The sequence below is a fragment of the Saimiri boliviensis genome, chromosome 14 (assembly GCF_048565385.1).
Source record: "Saimiri boliviensis isolate mSaiBol1 chromosome 14, mSaiBol1.pri, whole genome shotgun sequence".
Taxonomy (NCBI): domain Eukaryota; kingdom Metazoa; phylum Chordata; class Mammalia; order Primates; family Cebidae; genus Saimiri; species Saimiri boliviensis.
In genome coordinates, this window is record NC_133462.1 from 13,049,838 (window position 1) to 13,071,110 (window position 21,273).

The following is a 21,273-nucleotide window of genomic DNA, read 5'->3' on the forward strand; positions in this document are numbered from 1 at the left end:
CTTTTGTCTCCTTCTTTCTGCCTCTTTCCTGGAACCTGGATAAGGCAGCTGTAAGTAACATCAGCAGCCATGAGGTGACGGAGAGGACGGAAGCCCCAAGCTAAGGCAGATGGGACAGAAAAATAGAAAGAGCTGTGTCCCTGATGACATTGCAGGGCCTCCACTCCTGCTCTGAACGATCTGCTTCGGGAGATTTTTTATGCGTGAGAAAAATAATCTTCTATCCGTTTAAGCTCCTCTCTGCACATCGAGCTGGAGTGCAGGAAGGAGTGTGATCACAGCTCACCGCAGCCTCCATCTCCCGGCTCCTGAGCTCAAGTGATCTATAGGTACACGCCACCACACCTGGCTAATCCCAGTGTTATTTAAATTTAAGGAATTTTTTTTTTTTTCAAGTCTGGGGGAGACGAGTATAGCTATTGAATTGGTATCTATATTTGGTTTTATTTATTTGTTTGTTTTTAAAAATAGAGATGGAGTTTTGCCATGTTGCTCGGGCTGATCTCAAACTTTTGGGCTCAAGCGATTCTCTCACCTTAGCCTCCTAAAGTGTTGGGATTACAGGCGTGGGCCACAGTGCTGGGCCTGTATTTGTTGCATTGCTATTTTAAATATTAATAATAAACTGACCTGCCGTGTAAACCTGCATTTGAAGAAAGGGCTCTGTGGCTTTTAAAAATGGTTTGGAAAAGTCTGGTCTATCTCAAGTCCACACCTTTTTACTGATGGGCAAACTGAGGCTCTAGTGAATCCATGGCAAACGCAGGATTATGATCCAGATTCTTTTTTTTTTTTGAGACAGGGTTTCACGCTTGTGCCCAGGCTGGAGTGCGGTGGTGCGATCTCGGCTCACTGCAACCTCCGCCTCCCGGGTTCAAGAGATTCTCCTGCCTCAGCCTGGAAGTAGCTGGAATTAAAGGCACCCGCCACCACGACCAGCTAGTTTTTGTATTTTTAGTAGAGATGGGGTTTCACCATGTTGATCAGGCTGGTCTTGACCTCCTGTCCTTAGGCAATCCACCTGGCTCAGCCTCCCAAAGTGTTGAGATTACAGGCAGGAGCCACCGTGCCCGGCCTATGATCTGGATTTTATAACCCCCATTCTGGAGGTCTTTGACAACCAGTCACCCCAACTCAACACAATCATCCCCAAAAGGCCCTTTCTCTTCCTTGCCCTAGCTTGTCTTTCTGTTCTAAGCCTGGTCTCTGCCATCACTACTCCAGGCCAATGCCAACAGCCTCTCTCCAGTGGGGCATTGTGGCTGGGTGGGGCCCGTGGCTCCCACTAACAAGAAGCGTTAGAAAACATCCTCATTCCGGCCGCCACTTCCCAGCTCTGTGCTCCTCGGCTCGAACCTTGCCCTGCTTGCATTCATCCATCCACAGGGCCTTTTCTGTGGCTAGAGACAGATGGAGATATTTTCAGGGTTGTGAAGGTAATGATTAAATGGGTGAGGACTGCCAGAAGGTGATGGAAGTCTTCTTGAGAAATACGGTCATTTCCCGAGCACAGGCAGCCCTGTTTTGGGGTCCAGGTGACAAAATGAGGTGCAGTGTAGTCCCACAGAGGTCCATGTCCCACAGAATGCTAGTGCCCCAAAAGGGGAAGTCCTTGGCCAGCTGGGAGCAGGACTCTCACATATAACCTGAGACACTGTGGGTGGGGCCTAACCTGGGGCACTGTGGGAGGGGCCTAACCTGGGGCACTGTGGGAGGGGCCTAACCTGGGGCACTGTGGGAGGAGCCTAACCTGGGGCACTGTGGGAGGGGCCTAACCTGGGGCGCTGTGGGAGGGGCCTAACCTGGGGCGCTGTGGGAGGGGCCTAACCTGGGGCACTGTGGGAGGGGCCTAACCTGGGGTACTGTGGGAGGGGCCCAAGGCCCTGCCATCTAGCAGTAGGGTGTGGAGCACGGTGATCTGGGCTCATCCTCCTGCACCTGCACACCCAGACTGAGAAAAGTCTTGAGCAGGAAAGGAAGTGAGTGTGGCAACCGGGAAATGGCGGGGGGTAGCAGTGGTGGAAGGAGAGGCTGACACACGTGTGCATTAACCAGGACGTTTATGGACTTGGTGGCTCCCCAAAAGCACAGCGAGGGAGTGGGGCCCTGTGGCTCTAGCTCTAGGGTGGAAGCAGGAGAACAGCAGGACCACCACCCGGCATCCTCACTGGCGGGGAGGGGTCCCCACTCAGGGGGCGAGGACGAGCGGATGACGTGAAGAGCTCTTCTCTCCGGACATCTCCAGGGTCACGCTGCTACCCCAGGGCTGTGGGGGCAGATGGGGAGAGGGGGCAAAGGAGGCCATCAGGGAGGTGGAGGACCAGGTCCCCAGTGCCCCCACCCCTTCTGCTCCCCTGCCCAGGCCGGGCCACCCAGTGGCCGGTTCCGCCCCACGCTCAGCCTGTGCCAGGTTCAGGATCAGGAAGGTAGCGTTGGTCCTTGTGCGAGGGAGGGAGGTTGACTGTGAGAAGAGAGAATGGGTGAAAAGGAATCCCAGGCTTTGTTGGGGTGGCCTGCTGCCACTGAACAGCATTCTCCCCTAACACTGACCCAGAAAACCAGGGTTTCGTCAGTGAATGGATGAAAGTGGGGGTCTGGCAGTGGTTGAGTCCTTGATCCTGGAAGTTTCCAGTGGTAGAAGAGGCACCATCTGGGACTCGGACTTGGCTTCTGAGAGTGCTCAGTCTGATGCCAGACTTGGGGAATGATCTCATCCCCAAGTGTCTGAGAGCTAGTGGGGGAAACCTGGCTCTGCTGTAGAAACATGGACTCACAAATCCCCGGGGATGCTCAGTCTGATGGAGGAGACATGGACCCTGAGTCTGGGAGCTCCCATTCTGACGGAGGAGACATGGTCCCTGACTCTGGGAGCTCCCGATCTGATGGAGGAGACATAGTCCCTGAGTCTGGGAGTTCCCGGTCTGATGGAGGAGACATGGTCCCTGAATCTGGGAGCTCCCAGTCTGATGGAGGAGACATGGTCCCTGAGTCTGGGAGCTCCCAGTCTGATGGAGGAGACATGGTCCCTGACTCTGGGAGCTCCCAGTCTGATGGAGGAGACATGGTTTCTGACTCTGGGAGCTCCCAGGCTGATGGAAGAGACAGGGACCCTGACTCAGAGCTCCCAGTCTGATGGAGGAGACATGGTTTCTGATTCTGGGAGCTCCCAGTCTGATGGAGGAGACATGGTTTCTGACTCTGGGAGCTTCCAGTCTGATGGAGGAGACATGGACCCTGACTCAGAGCTCCCAGTCTGATGGAGGAGACATGGTCCCTGATTCTAGGAGCTCCCAGTCTGATGGAGGAGACATGGTCCCTGATTCTAGGAGCTCCCAGTCTGATGGGGAGACATGGTCCCCAACATCTGGGAACTCCCAATCTGATGGAGGAGACACAACTTCCACACCTAGAAGCCTCCATCCTAATGGAGCAGACCATCCTTATTTCAGTTGGAAAGAGAAACTCCACCATCTGATGGTAGGAACTTTGCCCTCGCAATAATACAAAGGAGGGGACGTGATCCCTTGGCACAGCATCTCCCAGTCTGAATAGGGCGGTCTGATTCATCCTTACTGTATGCCTGCAGTCTGATAGGAGAGGTAACCTTCCTTCATTAACCCATTTCCCCAATATGGTGAAAGAAGTAATATCTCCTATGTTTTAGGGTCCACCTGACTGCAGGAAAAAGGAGGCTCTGCCATCAGACTATGCCTTCTCTTTTAAAACCTTCAGTCTGCTGTACCTCTTATTCGAGAGAGAAGGCATGGGGGTCCCCTTTGGCAACCCCCAGTCTGATGGAGGAGGCCTGTCTACCCACAGTGTAGGTCATTAGTTTGATAGAAGAAGCAGAGCCCTATTTGGGGACCCCCAAGTCAGATGGAGGAGCCAAGGCTTCCTTCAGTCTGATGGGGGAGGCATATCCATCTTTGGTCTATGTCCCCTAGCCTGATGGAGGAAGCAAAGACTCCTTTTGGAACCCCCGCCCCCATCTAACAAGGGGCACGCCTTTCCCCTTCCTGCATACTCACGGGTCACCTGCAGCTCCACGTCCAGTGTCTCAGTCTTGCCCTGCAGCGTGACAGTCTTGAGTGTGTAGCGGCCAGTGTCCGTGAGGTTCAGCTTCTGCACCAACAGCGAGCAGTTGGGGAAGCCCACCTCCCGGCCAGTGTGCGCGGGGCCTGCAATCCAGGTCCCTGAAGGCAGCTGGCTGAGCAGCCGGTTGGGCTCAGAGGCAGGCCCGCGGTACCAGGCGTAGACCAGCAGGTCCTTGGGGTAGCCCTGCACGGTCAGCGTCACGTCCTGGCCCTCCATCGGCTTGGTGGGCACGGGCACGATCATCATGGCAACTGCTGCAGCTGGGGAAAGAGTGAGGGGGGTGGGTCAGCTTGGCCTGCATCTAGCATGGTGTCCCCCTCCCATCCCTGGCTGGCTTCCCCCCAGCTGGCTGGCACTCCCCACGTGGGGTGCTGGGAAGGAGACTGAGGAAGGAGGTGACTTGTGTGGTGGTGGGGGTGGATTCTGGGTCCGAATAGCGTCTTCTAGGGGTCTGTGTCTCCCCTATCAGACTACAAATTCCCAGCCTTTGAGAGGTGTCTTCCCATTAAACTGGAAGACCCTGGAGGGTTGGGTCATGTCTCCTCCATCAGATTGGAAATTCCCAAAATATAGGGGCCATGTCTCCCCTATCAGAGTGGAAATTCCAGAAAATGGGGACCATGTCTTCCCCATGAGATGGTTGGGATTTGTGTCTGTCTCACCGAGAGATCCCACAATGTGTAAGCTATAGCTCCTCCATCAGATGGAAAGATTCTAGAAGGTGGGAGGCCATGTCTCCTCCATCAGATTGGACATTCCTATGAAGTGGCAGCCCTGTGTCTTCCATCAGATTGAGAAATTCTAAATTGTTGCTGAGTTTTTCCAATCAAGTTGGGGACCCTAAAAGTTAGAGGGAAAGGCCTATTCCATCAGACTGGAAATTCCTAGAAAGTGGGGGCCTGTACTCCTCCATCAGATTAGGAGTACCCAAAAGGTGGGTACCCCATCAGACTAGGAATGCTCAAAAAACAGGGCCATGTCTCCTGGAGACCTAGTCTCTCCATCAGAAGGAAAGTTCTCCTCAAGTGCAGACTGTGTCTCCTCCATCTGACTAGGAGCTCACTGAGGGTGGGTTGCCATCTCTCATCATTACTGATCGGCAGCTCATGGAGGACGAGGCATTGCCTCTTCTCTTTGACCCGGAATTCCTTGAATAAGGGAGCCATGCTTCCCTGTCCCAGGACCAGCTCTCCAAGGACAGAGGCCATGTCTCCTCCATCAGATTAGTCTCCCAAGGTGGAGGGAGGGTGGTGTCTCCCTTTCTTCTGTCTCTCTCCCAGCACCTACCACCGAGTTGCTGACAGTACTAGAAGCCCTGGGGGCACTGTATCCATTCCCTGCACATACCTGCATACCTTGGACACCCCCCATGTTGGCCTGCACAGGCAGGGCCTGGGGTAGCGCCTGAGGTCATCTGGTCCATCCCCCCGTCTCCTGTCAGGACCAGCTGCCACAGCCCCAGGTGAGTGGGGCGGGAGGCACACTTACCTCTGGGGATGCCATTTCTGCTTTGGGTGAAAATCCACCCCTTGGATGAGACCCAGCCTGTTAGTGGGAGGGAGGGCAGGACCATTCCCCACTGTCCCCCGGGGATGATGGCCACTTGGGAAGGAACTGAGGTGGAATTAATGAGGCCCACCATCCCCTGACGATGAGAAAATGTCGCCTGAGGATCCCAATGGCTCTGAAATGCCAGCTGCCTGCACTGCCCCAGCCCTCGGGTCATTTTAGGACAGAAGCCAGGTGACAATGCCTCCCCAGCTGTTTCTCCATTGCCAGCAACTGGCTGCGATTCTCCAATTGTGTGTGTGTGTGCCCATCATCTGGGTCAGATCACTGGGCAGTCTCGTTGGCCACACAGAATTTCAGCTGTCTGTGTGGCATGGGGGTGGGTCAAGGCCCTGAGCGGCTGGTGACTGAATTTAGAACAGTGGCACCCACCTGAAGTGACCTCTGAGTGGTTTTGCACTCTGTCAACCCACAGGGCTTTGCCATTTGTTCTCCAGGTCAACAGGACATGGGCTGGATGGTCTCCCTTCAGACCCAGATGCCAAGGGATCCGCCCGCTATGCCAATCTGTCCCAGCTCAAGAATCAACTGTGAATCTACCATGTGCCAGTTCTCTGCTGGGCAAATGGTGGCCTAACCTTCACAGCCTGATGAGGCCTCTGTGGGGACTGCAGGGTGGCCAGGCTGGGGGTGACTCACCGGAGAGCTTGACCACCACTGAGGCAGATCCGGAGAGCAGGGTCTTGGTGTTCTTCACGATACACGTGTACGTCCCCTCCTGGGCGGCGGTCATGCTGCTGATATTGAGGTGGTCCTGGCCGTTCCTTAGGGCCTGCCCGTTGAAGGCCCACACATACTCGGGCTCTGGGCAGGACCTGGACACGCACCACAGGGTGAGGGACGTGTTAAAGTCCACTTTGATGGTGCAGCCTGTGCGGGTGGTGGAATCCTGGAGGATGGCCACACGTTCTGGGCCGACTGCGGGGGTAGGAGGGAGAGACACGGGGCAGTAGAAGGAAAGAGGAGTAGCGGCGGGTACCCCTGGCTTGCTTTCCACCAGGCTAGGTCCCTGGGACTATCTTGACCTAGAGGAGGGTAAAAAAAAGCTCTGGCCTTAACTCCTGGCCTTAACTCTAACTTCCTCTAGGATCTCGAGAATCACTCCCTCTCAGAGGAGCTCAGCGTTCTCTTCTGTAAAAAAAAAAAAATGTGTTGGGCCAGATAACATTTCAAGATATTTCTGCAATCTATGGCTCCATTAACAAATTGTAAAAAGCCTAAATGATTTTCTTTTTCTGACAAAGCCATTCTGGGTGTAGAATTTTAGGGCTTCGAGAATTGGTGTTTCTAGGTTCTAAGGTGCTAAGATTCTAGAAATCTATGTTTCTAAGATTCTAGACTCTAAGATTTCCTGACTAGATTCTAAGATTCTAAGAATCTCTGCATCTAGAGGTTCTAGGGTTCTCAGAGTCTGGAATTCAGTGCTTCTGAAGTCCAGAATTCTCTGGTTGTAGGAGTCTACGATTCCAGGCACTAAGTTTTTCTATATCATGGGTCCTCATCCCAGGATTCCAGACTGCACGCTGCTGCCCCCGGCATGACACCGCATGCTTTGGTTCTATGTTTACGTTTCGTGTTCCCTCCCATTACACTATTCCCTCCCTTGCTCCTTTTTCAAACCAACTGGTCCTGTTTTGTTTCTCTGCAGGTCTTGCTTCTAACTGAAGGATTATTCAATAGCAAAGGTGGTCTGTAGAAGTCCTTTAGGATACAGGGCAAGTGTATTATTATTATTTTGAAATAGCATCTCGCTCTGTTGTCCAGGCTGGAGTGCGGTGGTGCAATCATAGCTCACTGCACCTGCAGCCTCAACCTCCCAGGCTCAAAGAATCCTCCCATCTCAGCCTCCTGAGTGGCTGTGACTACAGGCATGCACCACCGTTCCTGGCTAATTTTTATATTTTTGGAAGAGATGAAGTCTTGCTATGTTGCCCTGGGTGGTCTCAAACTTCTGGGTTCAAGTGATCCTCCTGCCTTGGCTGCCCAGAGGGCTGGAATTTACAGGCGTGAGCCACTGCACCTGGCCAGGGCCAGTGCACTTTAAGAGGGACCCCTGGTCCCCAACCCCAGCTTTCCTGCCGACTCGCTGTGTGCCCTTGGGCCCCTGCTCCTGGCCTCGGTTTCCCCATGATGGGGTTTGGACACTGGGTATCTCTGGTGGGGCCAGGGGGACTCACAGTACACGGTCAGGTTGACGGGCTTGCTGCGGCTGACACTGACCGGGTTCCACACCTCACACTGATAGGCGCCTGCCTCCTCCCGGCGGATGCCATGCCTGCTTATCGTCCTCCCATCGGGGGACAGTCCCAGGCGGAGAGCGACGGGCAGGGCTCCACCGTTGAAGAACCAGCGGACCTCGGCGGTGGGGCTAGGGCTGCTGCATGTCAAACGCAGGGTGTCTCGACGCTCCACCAGTGCTGTGCTGTTGGCCAAGACTGTGGGCTGGGCCAGGATCTCTGTGGGAGCGAGAGACAGAGGGGGAGGGGGGCCGGGCACCGCCTGCTCCAAGGGTCTTCCCTTCCCTAGACAAGGGGCATAGCCGGGTTGTGGCCGTGCCCCTATACCCTCAGTTGGAGGGACAAAGAATGGTTTAGGAGGCAGGTCTAATCCTGGAGGCCTTCCTGAAGGAGGTGAGCATTTTGATGTTATTTTATAACCCCTTTCCCTGATGGTTTAAACAGTTTTTGGATTTTTTTTTTTTTTTTTTTTAAAGAAGGATCGAGAAGGAGGTGGGAAGGCCTGGCTGGGCAGAGGGGTGCTTTCGGGGGTGTCTCACCATAGACCTGCACGTGTCCGTAGCCCACCTCGGTCTGAAACTGCCTGTTGAAGGTCTGCAGGATGTAGGTGCCTGAGTGCCCAGGCAGGATGCCCTGGATGTCCAGGCTGCCGTCGGGGCGCACAGCCTCCCGCCCCGTGTAGACGGGGCCAGGTGTCTCGTCGCCTGTGCTCACGATGTAGCTGGCCAGCAGGTACGACACGCTGAGCGTGGGCCCCGCGTACCAGTTGTAGGCGAGCAGTTCCCCTGAAAGCCCGTGGACGAGCAGCGTGACGTTGTCCCCTTCGGTCGGCTGGGCAGGCTCCAGGGTGATAGAGATCTCAGCCCCCACATTCAGGAATGTGGCTGAGGAAGAGAAGTCAGAGGGGTTGGATGACACAGGTTTGATCAGAAGAGACTCAGGCTCAGGGCACGTCCCCAGCTCAATGTCCTCTGTGTAAATGAGGACAGGCACAGCCAGGATTTGAACGCGTCACTCTCTGACGCTCCACATCTTAGCCACCTAATCTGTCTGGGAGTTTATCTGCATGGCTTTGAGTACACTGCCTTTCTCTGTGTCTCTGTTCTTTCAACTCATACGTGGGGATGATGGGTCTACCTGCCTCGTAAGGTTGTAAAGACTCTACACATAACACGTTTAGAATGCCTGCCTGGCATACAGTAAGTGCCCAATACATGTTAGTTAGGGCTCAGTCCCCGGGAGGGGTGTGTGGTGAGGACTGGGTTTGATGAACTGTGCAAGGATCTAGCATCTCATCTTGTGTACAGCACGTGCCAAGCCAGTGCTCAGTCCATAGGACTTGAAGCCGGACCCAAGGGGTTTTCCCATCGTGACAGTCACCAAACCAAGTCTCACGAGATCTGGCTGCATATCCAGCCCAGATGATTGCATGGCCCCATGTAGGACGTCAGGGCCTGTCCCTGAATCCTGACTCCCAGTCTGGGGCTCTTCCTCGGCCTCTCCAAGCTCGCCTGTGGCAGAAGCAAGGGTAAGATGAAAACACCCCACGCCTTTCCTTCTCAACCAAGCAGATCAGCCCCAAGCCCGATGAGCTGATCAGGCTGCTTGGGTGTGAATGGCGTGCAGTTCCCTGGAACCGGTGGCTGTGGGCAGTGCTCACATGCCTGGCCAGCTTTCCGGTACTTTCCAGGCTGTTAGAGCATGGCTAGGAGCGAGGGACTCTGGGTCTAGCCCTCAGTCCTGCCACTTTCTGGCTGTGTGACAGCGGCCAGTGATTTCACCTTTCTGAGCCTCATTTTCTCCCTGGGAAGTGGGGTTCATGTGTGGTCCTCCCTCAGAGGTGGCTTTTTGTTCTTGTTTTTGTTTTTTTTCGAGATGGATTCTTTCTCTGTTGCCCAGGCTAGATTGCAGTGATGCAATCTTGGCTCACTGCAACCCCCACCTCCTGGGTTTGATAAATTCTCCTGCCTCAGCCTCCCAAGTAGCTGGGACTACAAGGCTTCTGCCACCACACCCGGCTAATTTTTGTATTTTAGCAGAGATGGGGTTCCACCATGTTGGCTAGGCTGGTCTTGAACTTCTGAGCTCAGGTGATCCGCCTGCCTCAGCCTCCTGAAGTGCTGGGACTACTGGCATGAGCCACCATGCCCGGCCCCTCATAGGTGGTTTTAAACATATGAGAAGCTCTCAGAACAGCTCTAGGCACACAGCCAATATGGGAACCAGTGCTGCGGATAGTGACCTTCACACGACCCTGTCAGTGAGGCCCATTTCGTAGATAGGTACATGGAGGCTAAGGGAAAAACAACTGCCCCAAGCTACATCTTGGGGGAGAAATAGCTGCTGGGAAGAGTTCAGCCTCGTCAAGACTTCCATAGCTGATAAAACACAGAAACCCGCAGGAATGGAGGGGCAACAGCGGCTCCCTTGTCCTGACTCATGCCCTGGGCTTAGAAATCTCCAAAGCTCACCCTAAAAACCTCTTTGGGTGGCTGTCCCCAGCCTGCCCCATGCAGGTGCCTCTTGGAGGGGTGAATGTGCCAGTGTGAAGCAGGGCTGCCCTCCCTCCCTAGCATGCTGGGGCTCACACCTTCCCTCTCTCGGACTGGGGATCCCCTCCCCTCCCTGGGGTCCTTGGGGGGTTGAGGTGCTGGGGGTGCCATTCTCGCTCACCACTGAGGAGTAGCCAGCTGTACCCACTCGGCGCCATCTGTCACCCCAAAACAAGTCCTGGAGATGGTGGCGTTGAAGTCCCAGGGCTCAGACTCCCTTCCTGGTTGGGGCTCGACTCCGTCTGCCGCTGGACCTGGGAGGGTTTGGTGATTTGGAGCCAGGGGAGATCACCTGAATTTGGAGGGATCGAGTCACCAAGGATCTGGGGCCCAGTTTGGGTACCAGGGTGGGTGTGGCAGGCACCAGGCAGAGGCCGTGACCTGGCCAGGCCTCCTGGGGCAGCCGCCTAACCCTCTTTGTGCTGAAGGCCGGGATTTGGTACTGGGAGAAGAACCAGGTCGCCGAGGAGAAGGGAGGAGAAGCGGAGGAGGAGTTTTGGGTAGTTCTTACCGACCACCCAGGCCCATGGCCTCTTGGGAGAGTTTGGGAGTCTCCAAAGAATAAAAGCAGTAAAAAGTGACTGCGCCTTTTCCGGCCCCAGCCCTGCAGGGGACCTACAGGTGTTATCCCCATGGATGGCAAAACAAACAACCCTGGAACGTGGGCATCTTTAGGACTCTCCTTTGCAGATGGAGAAACCGACGTCCCCGGTGGGGGCTCCTGCTTGTCCAGTTTCCTGCAGAGAGAGGGGATTTGAGCCCTGCTCTGTGTGCAAACCCAGATAGAAGGGCAGGAAGCTGTATAGCCACGTGCTTTCTTCAGGGCTCTGCTTCTTGTCGGCTTCCTGCAAAGTGGTCGGAAATTCACATTTTCTTTCTCCCTTGCTGGGGGCCTTGTTTTCCCCATCTGTCAAATGGGTGTATTCGGAGGCTTTGGGGCCAAAGAGAGCTGAGTTTTGACAGTGGTTCTACACTTACCCAAAGCGGGGCTGGGGAGACCCCCTTGTTGAGTCCCCATTTATGATTCTGAAAAATAGAGATGGTGGCCGGGTGTGGTGCTCACACCTGTCACCCCAGCACTTTGGGAGGCCGAGGCGGGCAGATCATTCGGGGTCAGGAGTTCAAGACCAGCCTGGCTAACATGTCAAAACCGTCTCCACTACAAATAAAATTTAAAAAGTTAGGCATGGTGGCGGGTGCCTTTAGTGAGGCCAAGAGAGGCAGATAACCTGAGGTGATGAGTTTGCAACCAGCCTGACCAACATGGAGAAAGCCCGTCTCTATTAAAAATACAAAAATGTGCCGGTCATGGTGGCCCACGCCTGTAATCCCAGCTCCTAGGGAGGCTGAGGCAGGAGAATCTCTTGAATTCAGGAGATGGAGGTTGTAGTGACCAGAGACCACGCCACTGCACCCCAGCCTGGGCGACAGAGGGAGACTCTTGTCTTAAAAACAAACAAACAAAAAATAGAGATGATATGGACCCTACTTCAGGGCTGCTGACAGCAGTTAGGGAGATGCCACAGTCAGGAATTGAAGCCAGGGCCTGGCGGACGTGACCCTGAACATGAGGTCTGATTGGTGTGGCTGCTATAAAAAGTATAGGTTCTGGGCTGGGCGCGGTGGCTTCCGCCTGCAATCTCAGCGCTTTGGGAGGCCGAGGCGGGTTGGATCATTTGAGGTCAGGAGTTCGAGAGCAGCCTGGCTAACATGGTGAAACCCCACTTCTACTAAAAATACAAAAAATTAGCTATGTATGGTGGCAAGCAGCTGTAGCACCTGTAATCTCAGCTACTCGGGAGGCTGAGGCAGGAGAATTGCTTGAACCCAGGAGACGGAGGTTGCAGTGAGCCAAGTTCGTACCACTGCACTCCAGCTTGGGCAAGAAGAATGAGACTCTGTCTCAGAGGAGTAAGCATAGGCTCTGGACATAGTTCCACTGTTTTCTACCTCCAGGACCCTGGGCAATTTGTGGAATCGGCCAGGCCTGAGTTTCCTTATTTGTAAAATGGGAAAAACATGGTACTCATATTACAGGGCTGTTGCAAGGATTAAGTAGACACACGTGTGAAGTACAGCGCTTACGGAGATGACCGGCACAGAGCAAACGCTCGGTCAATCACTCATCCATTTATTGGACAAATATTGAATGCTATTGTTTGCCAGGCACTGTTCTAGGCGCTGAGGATGCATTAGTGCACAAGATAGATGAAATCCCTGCCCTCGGGAGGCTGACGTTTGCAGAATAAACCAAGGAAAGGTCAATATCTGACACGTCAGACTGAAAAATAAAGTCAGAAAGGGGATAGGCCATTTTATTTTTTGTAGAGAGAGAGTCTCGCTATGTTGCCCTGGCTGGTCTCAAACTCTTGGCCTCAAAGTGATCTTCCCACCTTGGCCCCCCAAAGTGCTGGGATTGCAGGCGTGAGCCACTGTCCCTGGCCCGGTTTGCCACTTTAAATTGGGGTGCAGGGAGGGTACCAAGGAAGGTGTCTCTGAGACGCTGCTGAGGGGGAACCGTGGGGGCTGCGGCGCCAGAGTTGCGGGTAGCTGTGTTCTTACCACCCACATCCTGATGGCTTCTGGGTCCTGGTTCCTCTGAGGCCTCAGCAGCCTGCTTCCGGGCAGGGGGCCACACCTGTGCTCACCTGTCCTGATTTGCTCCTCCAGCACCGTGTCCTGGGCTGACCTCGCTGGGCAGGGCTCTAACAAGCGGGGGTGGAGGGAAGGCCCGGAGGAGGCGAGGGTGAGGCCAGGTGAGAGGCTCGAAGGATGTCCTGGCGCCTCCTGCTCCCCCTCCCCACCTGCGACCTCACCTCACCCTTCTCCTTCCTGGCCCAGAGCCCTGGGACCTCGTCCCAGTATCAGTCAGGATGCCTCCCCCATGTCCCTGGGCACCTCTCACTCACCTTGTCCCAAACTGACCTTGGCGTCTTCCCCCAGAAGTCTTTCTTCCCCTGGTCCCCTTATCAGGGAAGGCGCGACTGCCCACCTCACCACTGGGAAGAGAGGCCCGGGGCTTCATTCCTGATGCTTCCGACTTCCCGAGGACGCCACTCCCTCTGGCAACTGACTCTAAGTCTATCTTCTCTGCCTGCCTGCAGCCCCCGACCTGATCCAGGTGACTACCCACCAGCCCGCCTTGCCTGGGTCTCCCGTCTCCCCACCAACCTCCTCTCTAGTCTCTGGCTCTGGTTTCACCCCTTCCCACTGCCCCTCCACATGGCAGACAGAGATTCTTTCTAAAACAGAAACCTGCCCCTGCCCCTCCCTGCACAGAACCTGCTGTGGCTCCCCAGTGCCCTCGGGAGGAAGTCCAGGTTCCTCGCTGTGGCCCAGGAGGCCCTGCCCAGCCTGAACCCTGCCCACCTGACCAGCTATATAGAACACCCCTGGCTTTCGAGAACCCTCTGCCTCAGTTCTTCTGTCTCACTTGCAGTCTACCCAGAATATCCCTGCTTTCCTCTGCTCTATTCCACTGCCTTCCCCAAACCCCCTCCTTTAGGAAGCCCTCCTGGACTCCAAGGCTGGGTCACGTACCCCCTGGATCCCCTGTCCTAGCCCTGACCGCCCTGGGTTCTTGCTGTTTGGGGCTGGGTCTTTTTCCCCGACTGGCCTGGGAGCCTCAGCTGGGCAGGGCTGGGCTGTCACCACTATGTCCCCAGCACTGCCCAGCACAGCGCCTGGCACGGAGCAGGGGCTCAGAGCATGTTTGTGGAACTGGACACCAGGTGTGGATGACACAGAGAGAGGAGTCTTCAGAGAGGCTCAGGTTCCTGGTGATCCGCTATCTGCCTGCAGAGTGTGGCCAGGCTGGGTTCTAGAGGCCCCGAAGCGTCACCCCCACTCTTCCCAGCCTGCTCCCATCCTCCACCTCCCTGGCCCCTCCTCTGGTGCTCCCGGCTATGAGCCCAGATCCTTGGTTCAGTCAAGAGCTGCGGGCTCTTTAGCAGACGGGGCCCTCGTGGACAGGGGCTTTTGCCTGTTCGTGCAGTGGGTGTGGGCGGTCATGTCACTGGCTTCCCTGGAACTCTTCTGAGGATCAAAATAGGTACATGGGGATGGGCGCGGTGGCTGAAGCCTGTAATCCCAGTACTTTGGGAGGCCGAGGCGGGTGGATCATGAGGTCAGGAGTTCAAGACCAGCCTGGCCAAATGGTGAAACCCTGTCTGTACTGAAAATACAAAAATTAGCTGGACGCAGTGGTGGGCACCTGTAAGCCCAGCTACTCAGGAGGCTGAGGCAGGAGAATCGCTTGAACCCAGGAACCAGAGGTTGTAGTGAGCTGAGATCATGGCATTGCACTCCAGCCTGGGCGACAGAGTAAAACTCAGTCTCAAAACAAAACCCAAAAAACAGAAAAACAAAATAGGCACACGAAGCGCTCAGTGCTGGGCCTGCGTCAGAGCACGCACTGGGTGCACAGTGGCTGCTGTTCCTCCGCCATTTGACAAACGTTTATGGACCACCTACTATGTGCCAGGGACTGTGCTAGGTGCGGTGGGGTTACCACGAATAAGATAGACATAGAGCTGACCTATTGATTGGGGAGACAGTGAATAGACAAATACAAACATGTGCAGTATTAGAACAGGTGGTGATAAGGCTGTGGAGAAAAATAAAGCAGGGGAGGGACGGAGGGGGCCGGGCCCTGGTTTATGCAGGGCAGCAAGGCGACACCATCAGAGCGACATTGGAGCAGAGGTTCAATAAGGGGAGCTAGGCCCAGTGGCTCGCACCTGTAATACCAGCACTTTGGGAGGCTGAGGTGGGAGGGTGGCTTGAGTCCAGGAGTTCGAGACCAGCCTAGGCAACACAGCAAGTCGTCTCTACAAAAAATTTAAAAATTAGCCAGGAGTGGCGTTGCATGCCTGTGGCCCCCGCTATTTGGCAGGCTGAGGTAGGAGGACCGCTTGAGCCCATGAGGTTGAGGCAGCAGTGAGCTGTGCTCACACCACTGCCCTCCAGCCTCGGTGGCAGGGCAAGACTTTGTCCAAAAAAAAAAAAAAAAAAAAAAAAAACAAAGGACACACATACAGTAATGTAAAACAGATTGTGATTTTTTATATTGATTCCGTACTGGAATGACATGTTGCATATGTTGTATTTCACCTTTCTTTTTTTTTGAGACAGAGTCTCGCTCGGTTTCCCAGGCTGGAGTGCCATGGTGCGATCTCAGCTCACTGCAATCTCCGACTCCCAGGTTCAAGCAATTCTCCTGCCTCGGTCTCCTGAGTAGCTGGGATTACCAGCACACCTGGCTCATTTTTGTATTTTCAGTAGAGATGGGGTTTTGCAATGTTAGTCAGGCTGGTCTTGAACTCCCGACTTTGTGATCCTCCTGCCTCGGCCTCCAAAGTGCTGGGATTACAAGCATGAGCCACCTCGTCTGGCCCGTGATTCTTTTTGACAGCGTCAGCTTTTCCTGTTATCTCATCCAGCTCCCCGCCATCCACCAGCAAGAAAACTCGTTTTGCAGTCAAGTAAACCGAAGCCTTGGGCCACTGCCTCATGAGGTTGGAGCAGGTGAGTCTTACTCTTAGCACAGCCATCTGGGGACACAGTCTATGACCTTGTTTGGTCAGGGTCACCCCTTGCCTGCCCAGCCCTCTTATCTCACCAGTCACTTTAGTTCCCTGGGGAGTGGGAGGAGGCTGGGACTCCTTTATCTCCTCATCAAGACCCCGCCCACTATTGAGTCATTAATATGTATTAGATGAAACGGTGGACTTGGGTCTCTGTGGTAGAATCCTTTCCCACCCTCCCTGGGCAGGGATGGAGAGGCCTCCATACTGAGGCGTGGCTGGAGCTAATCTCTTGGGCAGAAGCAGACTTCTGGACCCCTTTCAGCCTCTCCTTATCTTGGGTGGGGCAGAGGGGTCTGTAATATTTGCTCAGGGATCTGACCTCAGGGTGTGGCTTCCTGTGCCAGCCTGGCAAGGCCTGGAGCTGACTCAGGCTGGTCCTGGGGAGGTTGTTCTTGGGGAGAAACGACCAAACGTCCCCTTCATTCCTGACCCTAGAAAGAGCACCCAGGCAGCCAGGCATGGTGGCTTACACCTGTAATCTCAGCACTTTGGGAGGCTGAGGTGGGTGGATCATGAGGTCAGGAGTTCAAGACCAGCCTGGCCAAGATGGTGAAACCCTGTCTCAACTAAAAATACAGGAAAAAAAAATTAGCTGAGTGTGGTGGCAGATGCCTGTAATCCCAGCAACTTCAGGAGCCTAAGGCAGGAGAATCACCATGTTGCCCAGACTGGTCTTGAACTCCTGACCTCAAGTGATCTGCCTGCCTTGGCCTCCCAAAGTGCTGGGATTACAGGCGTGAGCCACCACACCAGGCTAATGGTTAAAAAAATTTAAAAACCACTTTGTGTTTTGGGAAATGTCACATATCCATCAAAAGCAGAGAGAAGAATGGTGGTACTCAGGCTGGGCACGGTGGCTCAAACCTGTAATCCCTGCACTTCGGGAGGCTGAGGCGGGTGGATCACGAGGTCAGGAGATCGAGATCAGCCTGACCAACATGGTGAAACTCCATCACTACTAAAAATACAAAAATTAGCTGGATGTGGTGGTGCACGCCTGTACCCAGCTACTCAGGAGGCTGAGGCAGGAGAATGGCTTCAATCCGGGAGGCGGAGGTTGCAGTGAGCTGCGATCATGCCATTACACTCCAGCCTGGCGATAGAGGAAGACTCCATTTCACACACACACACACACACACACACACACACACACACACAATGGTGTCTCCCTTGAAACCACATACCTATCACTCAGCTGATGGCCAATCTGGTTTCCTCTCCTCACCCACGGCCCCTGTGTTATTTGAAAGCAAATCCCAGCCATCAGACCATTTCAGTCAGAGCCATTTCCGCCTGTATCTTTAAAAGATAAAGACTCATTTAAAAAACATATTCACAATGCCACTGTTTCACCTAAACAGTGAAAATAAAAATGAACAGTTCCTTAATACCTTCAAATGCTCCATGTTCCAGTTTTCAGTTTTTTCGGCAAAGCCGTGATTTCTTTAATAGTATCATAATTCCTTTTGTGCAGCCCTCACTCAAGTCTAATTTTAGAACACTTTTATCACTCCAGGAAAACTCCCTTCTGCCAGGATCTAAAAGCGGTTCAATAATTTGAAATTTCTGCCCAAGCAGTGAAGGGCTTTCTTCTGATGGAAGCTTACCTGGAATCCCAGTGTGTTTACCGAATAAACACCACCACAACCCACACCTGTCCACACCTCCCCCAGGCACAGATCCCCTTCCAGGACTGCAGACCGACCCAGGGGGTGGGGGAGCTGGCAGACGGATGGTGAGGGGCTGTCTAGACCCCTAGCAATCTACATCCATCCATTGACCCTGCGATCCTAGGAAGCCCCACAAAGCCTTTTGCGCAGAGTCTAACGGGGAGGGTTTTCCCCATGAATCATGATGACCCTCGGTCATGGCCCAGCCCACTTCCTTCCCTGCCACCGACGTACTCATTTGTAAAAGGAGGAGCCACAGCCCTGAGAATCGTGGCGAGAGGATGAGGGAGCCGGGAGAGGGAGGCAGTGAACTCCGGTGGGCAGAGCTTGGGTGGAGAGAGCCTGGGAGCCAGGGGTGCTGGTGGGGTTGGGGGGGGCTCTTAATTTCAGTCAGGGACACTGGGCTTATCCTAATTAGGCCAGACGTAAACACAGTGCCTGAAATTGTACCGTCAGCGAGACCTCCTTTGGGTGAAGCCTCACTCTCTTCTCTGTGGCCTTTGTAGAGGGCAGAGACCTCTGCTCGGACACACAGAGCCCACTCAAGTGGGCGTGGGTTGCGTCTTCGTTCACCTTCCTTTCAGGCTGGAATGAGCAGATGACAAAGTTCGGGCGTTTGGTTTCGTTCTCAGCTCGTGCCCTGATACCCTTCGTGACCTCACCTTTTTCTGTTGTTGCTGTTTTGAGACAGGGTCTCGCTCTGTCGCCCAGGCTGGAGTGTGGTGGCACAGTCACGGCTCACCGCAGCCTTGACCTCTGGGATTAAGTAATCCTTCCGCCTCAGTCTGCCAAGTAGCTGGGACCACAGGCAGGCACCAGCACGCCTGGCTAATTTTTAAATTTTTTTGGCCCGGTCTGGTGGTTCATGCCTGTAATCCCAGCACTTTGAGAGGCCGAGGTGGGTGGATCACTTGAGGTCAGGAATTCCATGGAGACCAGCCTGGCCAACATGGTGAAACCCCATCCTCTACTAAAAATACAAAAATAATCAGGAAATCGCTTGAACCCGGGAGGCAGAGGTTTCAGTGAGCCAAGATCGTGCCACTGCTCTTCAGCCTGGGTGACAGAGCGAGACTCCATCTCTAAATAAATAGATCAATAAAAGCAAATAAACACATTTGTTTTTGTGCAGACCAGGTCTTGCTATGTTACCCAGGCTCATCTTGGACTCCTGAGCTCAAGCAGTCCTTCTGCCTCTGCCTCCCAAAGTTCTCGGACTAAAGGCACGAACCTCTGTGCCCGGCCAGCTTCATTTACTTAACCTCATTTTCCTTAGCTGTAAAATGGGGATAATCACAGTACTAGTTTGGTGCAAAAGTAATTGCGGTTTTTGCCATTACTTTTCATGGCTAAACTTCCCTCACAGAACTGTTGTGAGGAGATCAGTGAATACATATAAAGCCCTTAGCACAGGGCATGGTGTATAGTAAGTGCTCAATAATGTTTAGTATTATTATTATTATTTTGAGACGGAGTCTCGCTCCCTCACCAGGCTGGAGTGCAGTGGCACAATCTCGGCTCACTGCAACCTCTGCCTCCTGGGTTCAAGCAATTCTCCTGCCTCAGCCTCTGGAGTAGCTGGGATTACAGGTGCCCACTACCATGCCCAGCTAATTTTTTTTTTTTTTTTTGTATTTTTAGTAGAGACGGGTTTCCCTATATTGGCCAGGCTGGTCTCGAACTCCTGACCTCATGATCTGCCCACCTCGGCCTCCCAAAGTGCTGGGATGAGAGGCCTGAGCCACCGTGCCGAGCCAATTATTATTACATTGAGTTCCAGGTCATCTCCCCTAACAGACCTCAAGCTCCCTGAGCATAGGAGCTGGGCTGGTTTATCTTCCCCTCTCTCATGCCGGTCAAGTTCATGTAACAGAGTTTGGTGATAGTAGTTGCTCAATAAACATTTGTCAATGAATGATTGGGGACTGCTAGGCTGGGAAAGGGAAGGATGTGTATAATGAGCATCCACACTCTGTGGGCTCTTGCCCTGTGCTGGTCAGTGCTGGAGCCCTCAGTGATGGAGACAGCACTGTGCTTATTGGGCTCATAGTCCAGAGGGAGACAGACCTGTCCCCAGACAGTGATGGCCCAGAGTGGGCAGGTCTGGGGTGGGTGAGCTCACAGGAGGTCAAGGAGGGCTTCCTGGAGGTGGAGGTGTATGAGCTGAGATTTGGAAGGTGAATGGAGTGGGCAGGAAGAGTGGAGCTGTGTGCCTGGGGGTGTGCAAGGGCCTGGAAGTGAGATGGAACACAGTTCGTAGGGGAACAGAAAGAAGTTAAATCCCAGTGGACCATAGACCAGGGCCAGGGGTGAGAGGGCAGTGGGTGCTGAGAGGTGAGACTGAGAGTCCCCTGGAGTTTGCAGGCGTCGGAGGCTGTGGTGAAGAGCTTGGACTCTGGGGAGCCAAGGATGGTTCTGAGCGGGAAGGGTCTGGGTTGAGTCTGGGCTGCTTTGTGGTGGGAGAATGGGAGGAGGCAGGAGTCCAGGAGGGAGGCCGGGGCAGGGAGGGGACAGAAGCTGCCTGGCCTGGGGCTGGGCTGCAGGGATGGGGGAAGGCCGAGTTCCAGAGGCCTGGAGGGCGGGCCCAGAGTGGGGCGGGCAGCGTCCAGGTTTCGGCTTGGGCAGCTGGATAGATGCTCCGTGTTCCCAGAGGGGTAAAGAAAGGGGCAGAGACCGGGTGGGTGCACGGGGGCTCCAGGTAGCCGCGGCCCTTGTGCGCGGCTCTGTGCGGTCCTCTGCTGCCCCCTGCTGGCTCAGGGCTGACCCTGTCTCACAAGAAGTCTGGCAATAGTGACGACCCAGTAAACACAAACCCCAGTGAAAGGAGGTGACATTTCTGGAGTGACAATGAGTCAGGCGCTACAAGGCACACTCATGTTTACTGTCCCCACTCCCACACCCTGACTCCGGTCTCCAGCTGCCCCCTCCTGCTGACTCAGGGCCGACCTGTCAAACCCGCCAGTTTCTCTCTCCACTCCCTCCCTCCCCATCTTTCTCTTTTTTCATTCTCTTTCTTTTCTTTCTCCACCTCCTTTCCCCTCAACTCCTCCTCCCTCCACCACGCCATTTCTCTTTCTTTTCCTTTTTAAAAATATTTTGCGAATGGTGGGCGCGGTGGCTCACGCCTGTAATCCTAGCACTTTGGGAGGCCAAGGTGGGTGGATCACCTGAGGTCAGGAGTTCAAGACCAGCCTGGCCATCATGGTGAAACCCCATCTTTAAATATATATGTTGCGGCCGGGCGCGGTGGCTCAAGCCTGTAATCCCAGCACTTTGGGAGGCCGAGGCGGGTGGATCACGAGGTCGAGAGATCAAGACCATCCTGGTCAACATGGTGAAACCCCGTCTCTACTAAAAATACAAAAAAAAATTAGCTGGGCATGGTGGCACGTGCCTGTAATCCCAGCTACTCAGGAGGCTGAGGCAGGAAAATTGCCTGAACCCAGGAGGCGGAGGTTGCAGTGAGCCGAGATCGCGCCATTGCACTCCAGCCTGGGTAACAAGAGCGAAACACCGTCTCAAAAAAAAAAAAAAAAAAAAAAAAAAAATACATATGTTGCGA

The 21,273-nt window shown here is 54.1% G+C and overlaps 1 protein-coding gene across 6 annotated transcripts; it reads right to left on the reverse strand.

Moving 5' to 3' along the window:
* Positions 1 to 2,049: 2,049 nt before the first annotated feature.
* On the reverse strand, positions 2,050 to 18,825 carry CEACAM16 (CEA cell adhesion molecule 16, tectorial membrane component). 6 transcript variants are annotated; one of them, XM_074386195.1, is made up of 9 exons: positions 17,433 to 18,825; positions 17,226 to 17,340; positions 15,193 to 15,282; positions 13,363 to 13,452; positions 10,575 to 13,158; positions 8,441 to 8,785; positions 7,842 to 8,120; positions 6,304 to 6,582; positions 2,050 to 4,355 (listed from the first exon to the last, which is right to left on the reverse strand). In XM_074386195.1, exons 5-9 carry the CDS (start codon positions 10,609 to 10,611, stop codon positions 3,898 to 3,900), a joined length of 1,398 nt encoding a protein of 465 aa, XP_074242296.1. In that variant the 5' UTR covers positions 10,612 to 13,158; positions 13,363 to 13,452; positions 15,193 to 15,282; positions 17,226 to 17,340; positions 17,433 to 18,825; the 3' UTR covers positions 2,050 to 3,897. The 6 variants fall into 6 exon arrangements, with proteins under 6 accessions (XP_074242296.1, XP_010349243.1, XP_074242295.1 ...); XM_010350941.3 differs by having other exon boundaries at positions 2,050 to 2,266; positions 4,029 to 4,355; positions 10,575 to 13,452; XM_074386194.1 differs by having other exon boundaries at positions 10,575 to 13,452.
* Between the last annotated feature and the right edge of the window lie 2,448 nt (positions 18,826 to 21,273).

What these genes read in the sequence shown, in the direction of transcription:
- CEACAM16 (XM_074386195.1), bottom strand. Translation starts at nt 10,611, where the DNA reads ATGGCGCCGAGTGGGTACAGCTGGCTACTCCTCAGTG. An exon ending in CGTCAACCTGACCGTGTACT is followed by an intron (nt 6,583 to 7,841) that starts GTGAGTCCCCCT and finishes CTACCCCCGCAG; the next exon opens with TCGGCCCAGAACGTGTGGCC. An exon ending in AGTGGTGGTCAAGCTCTCCG is followed by an intron (nt 4,356 to 6,303) that starts GTGAGTCACCCC and finishes CTCTTTCCCCAG; the next exon opens with CTGCAGCAGTTGCCATGATG.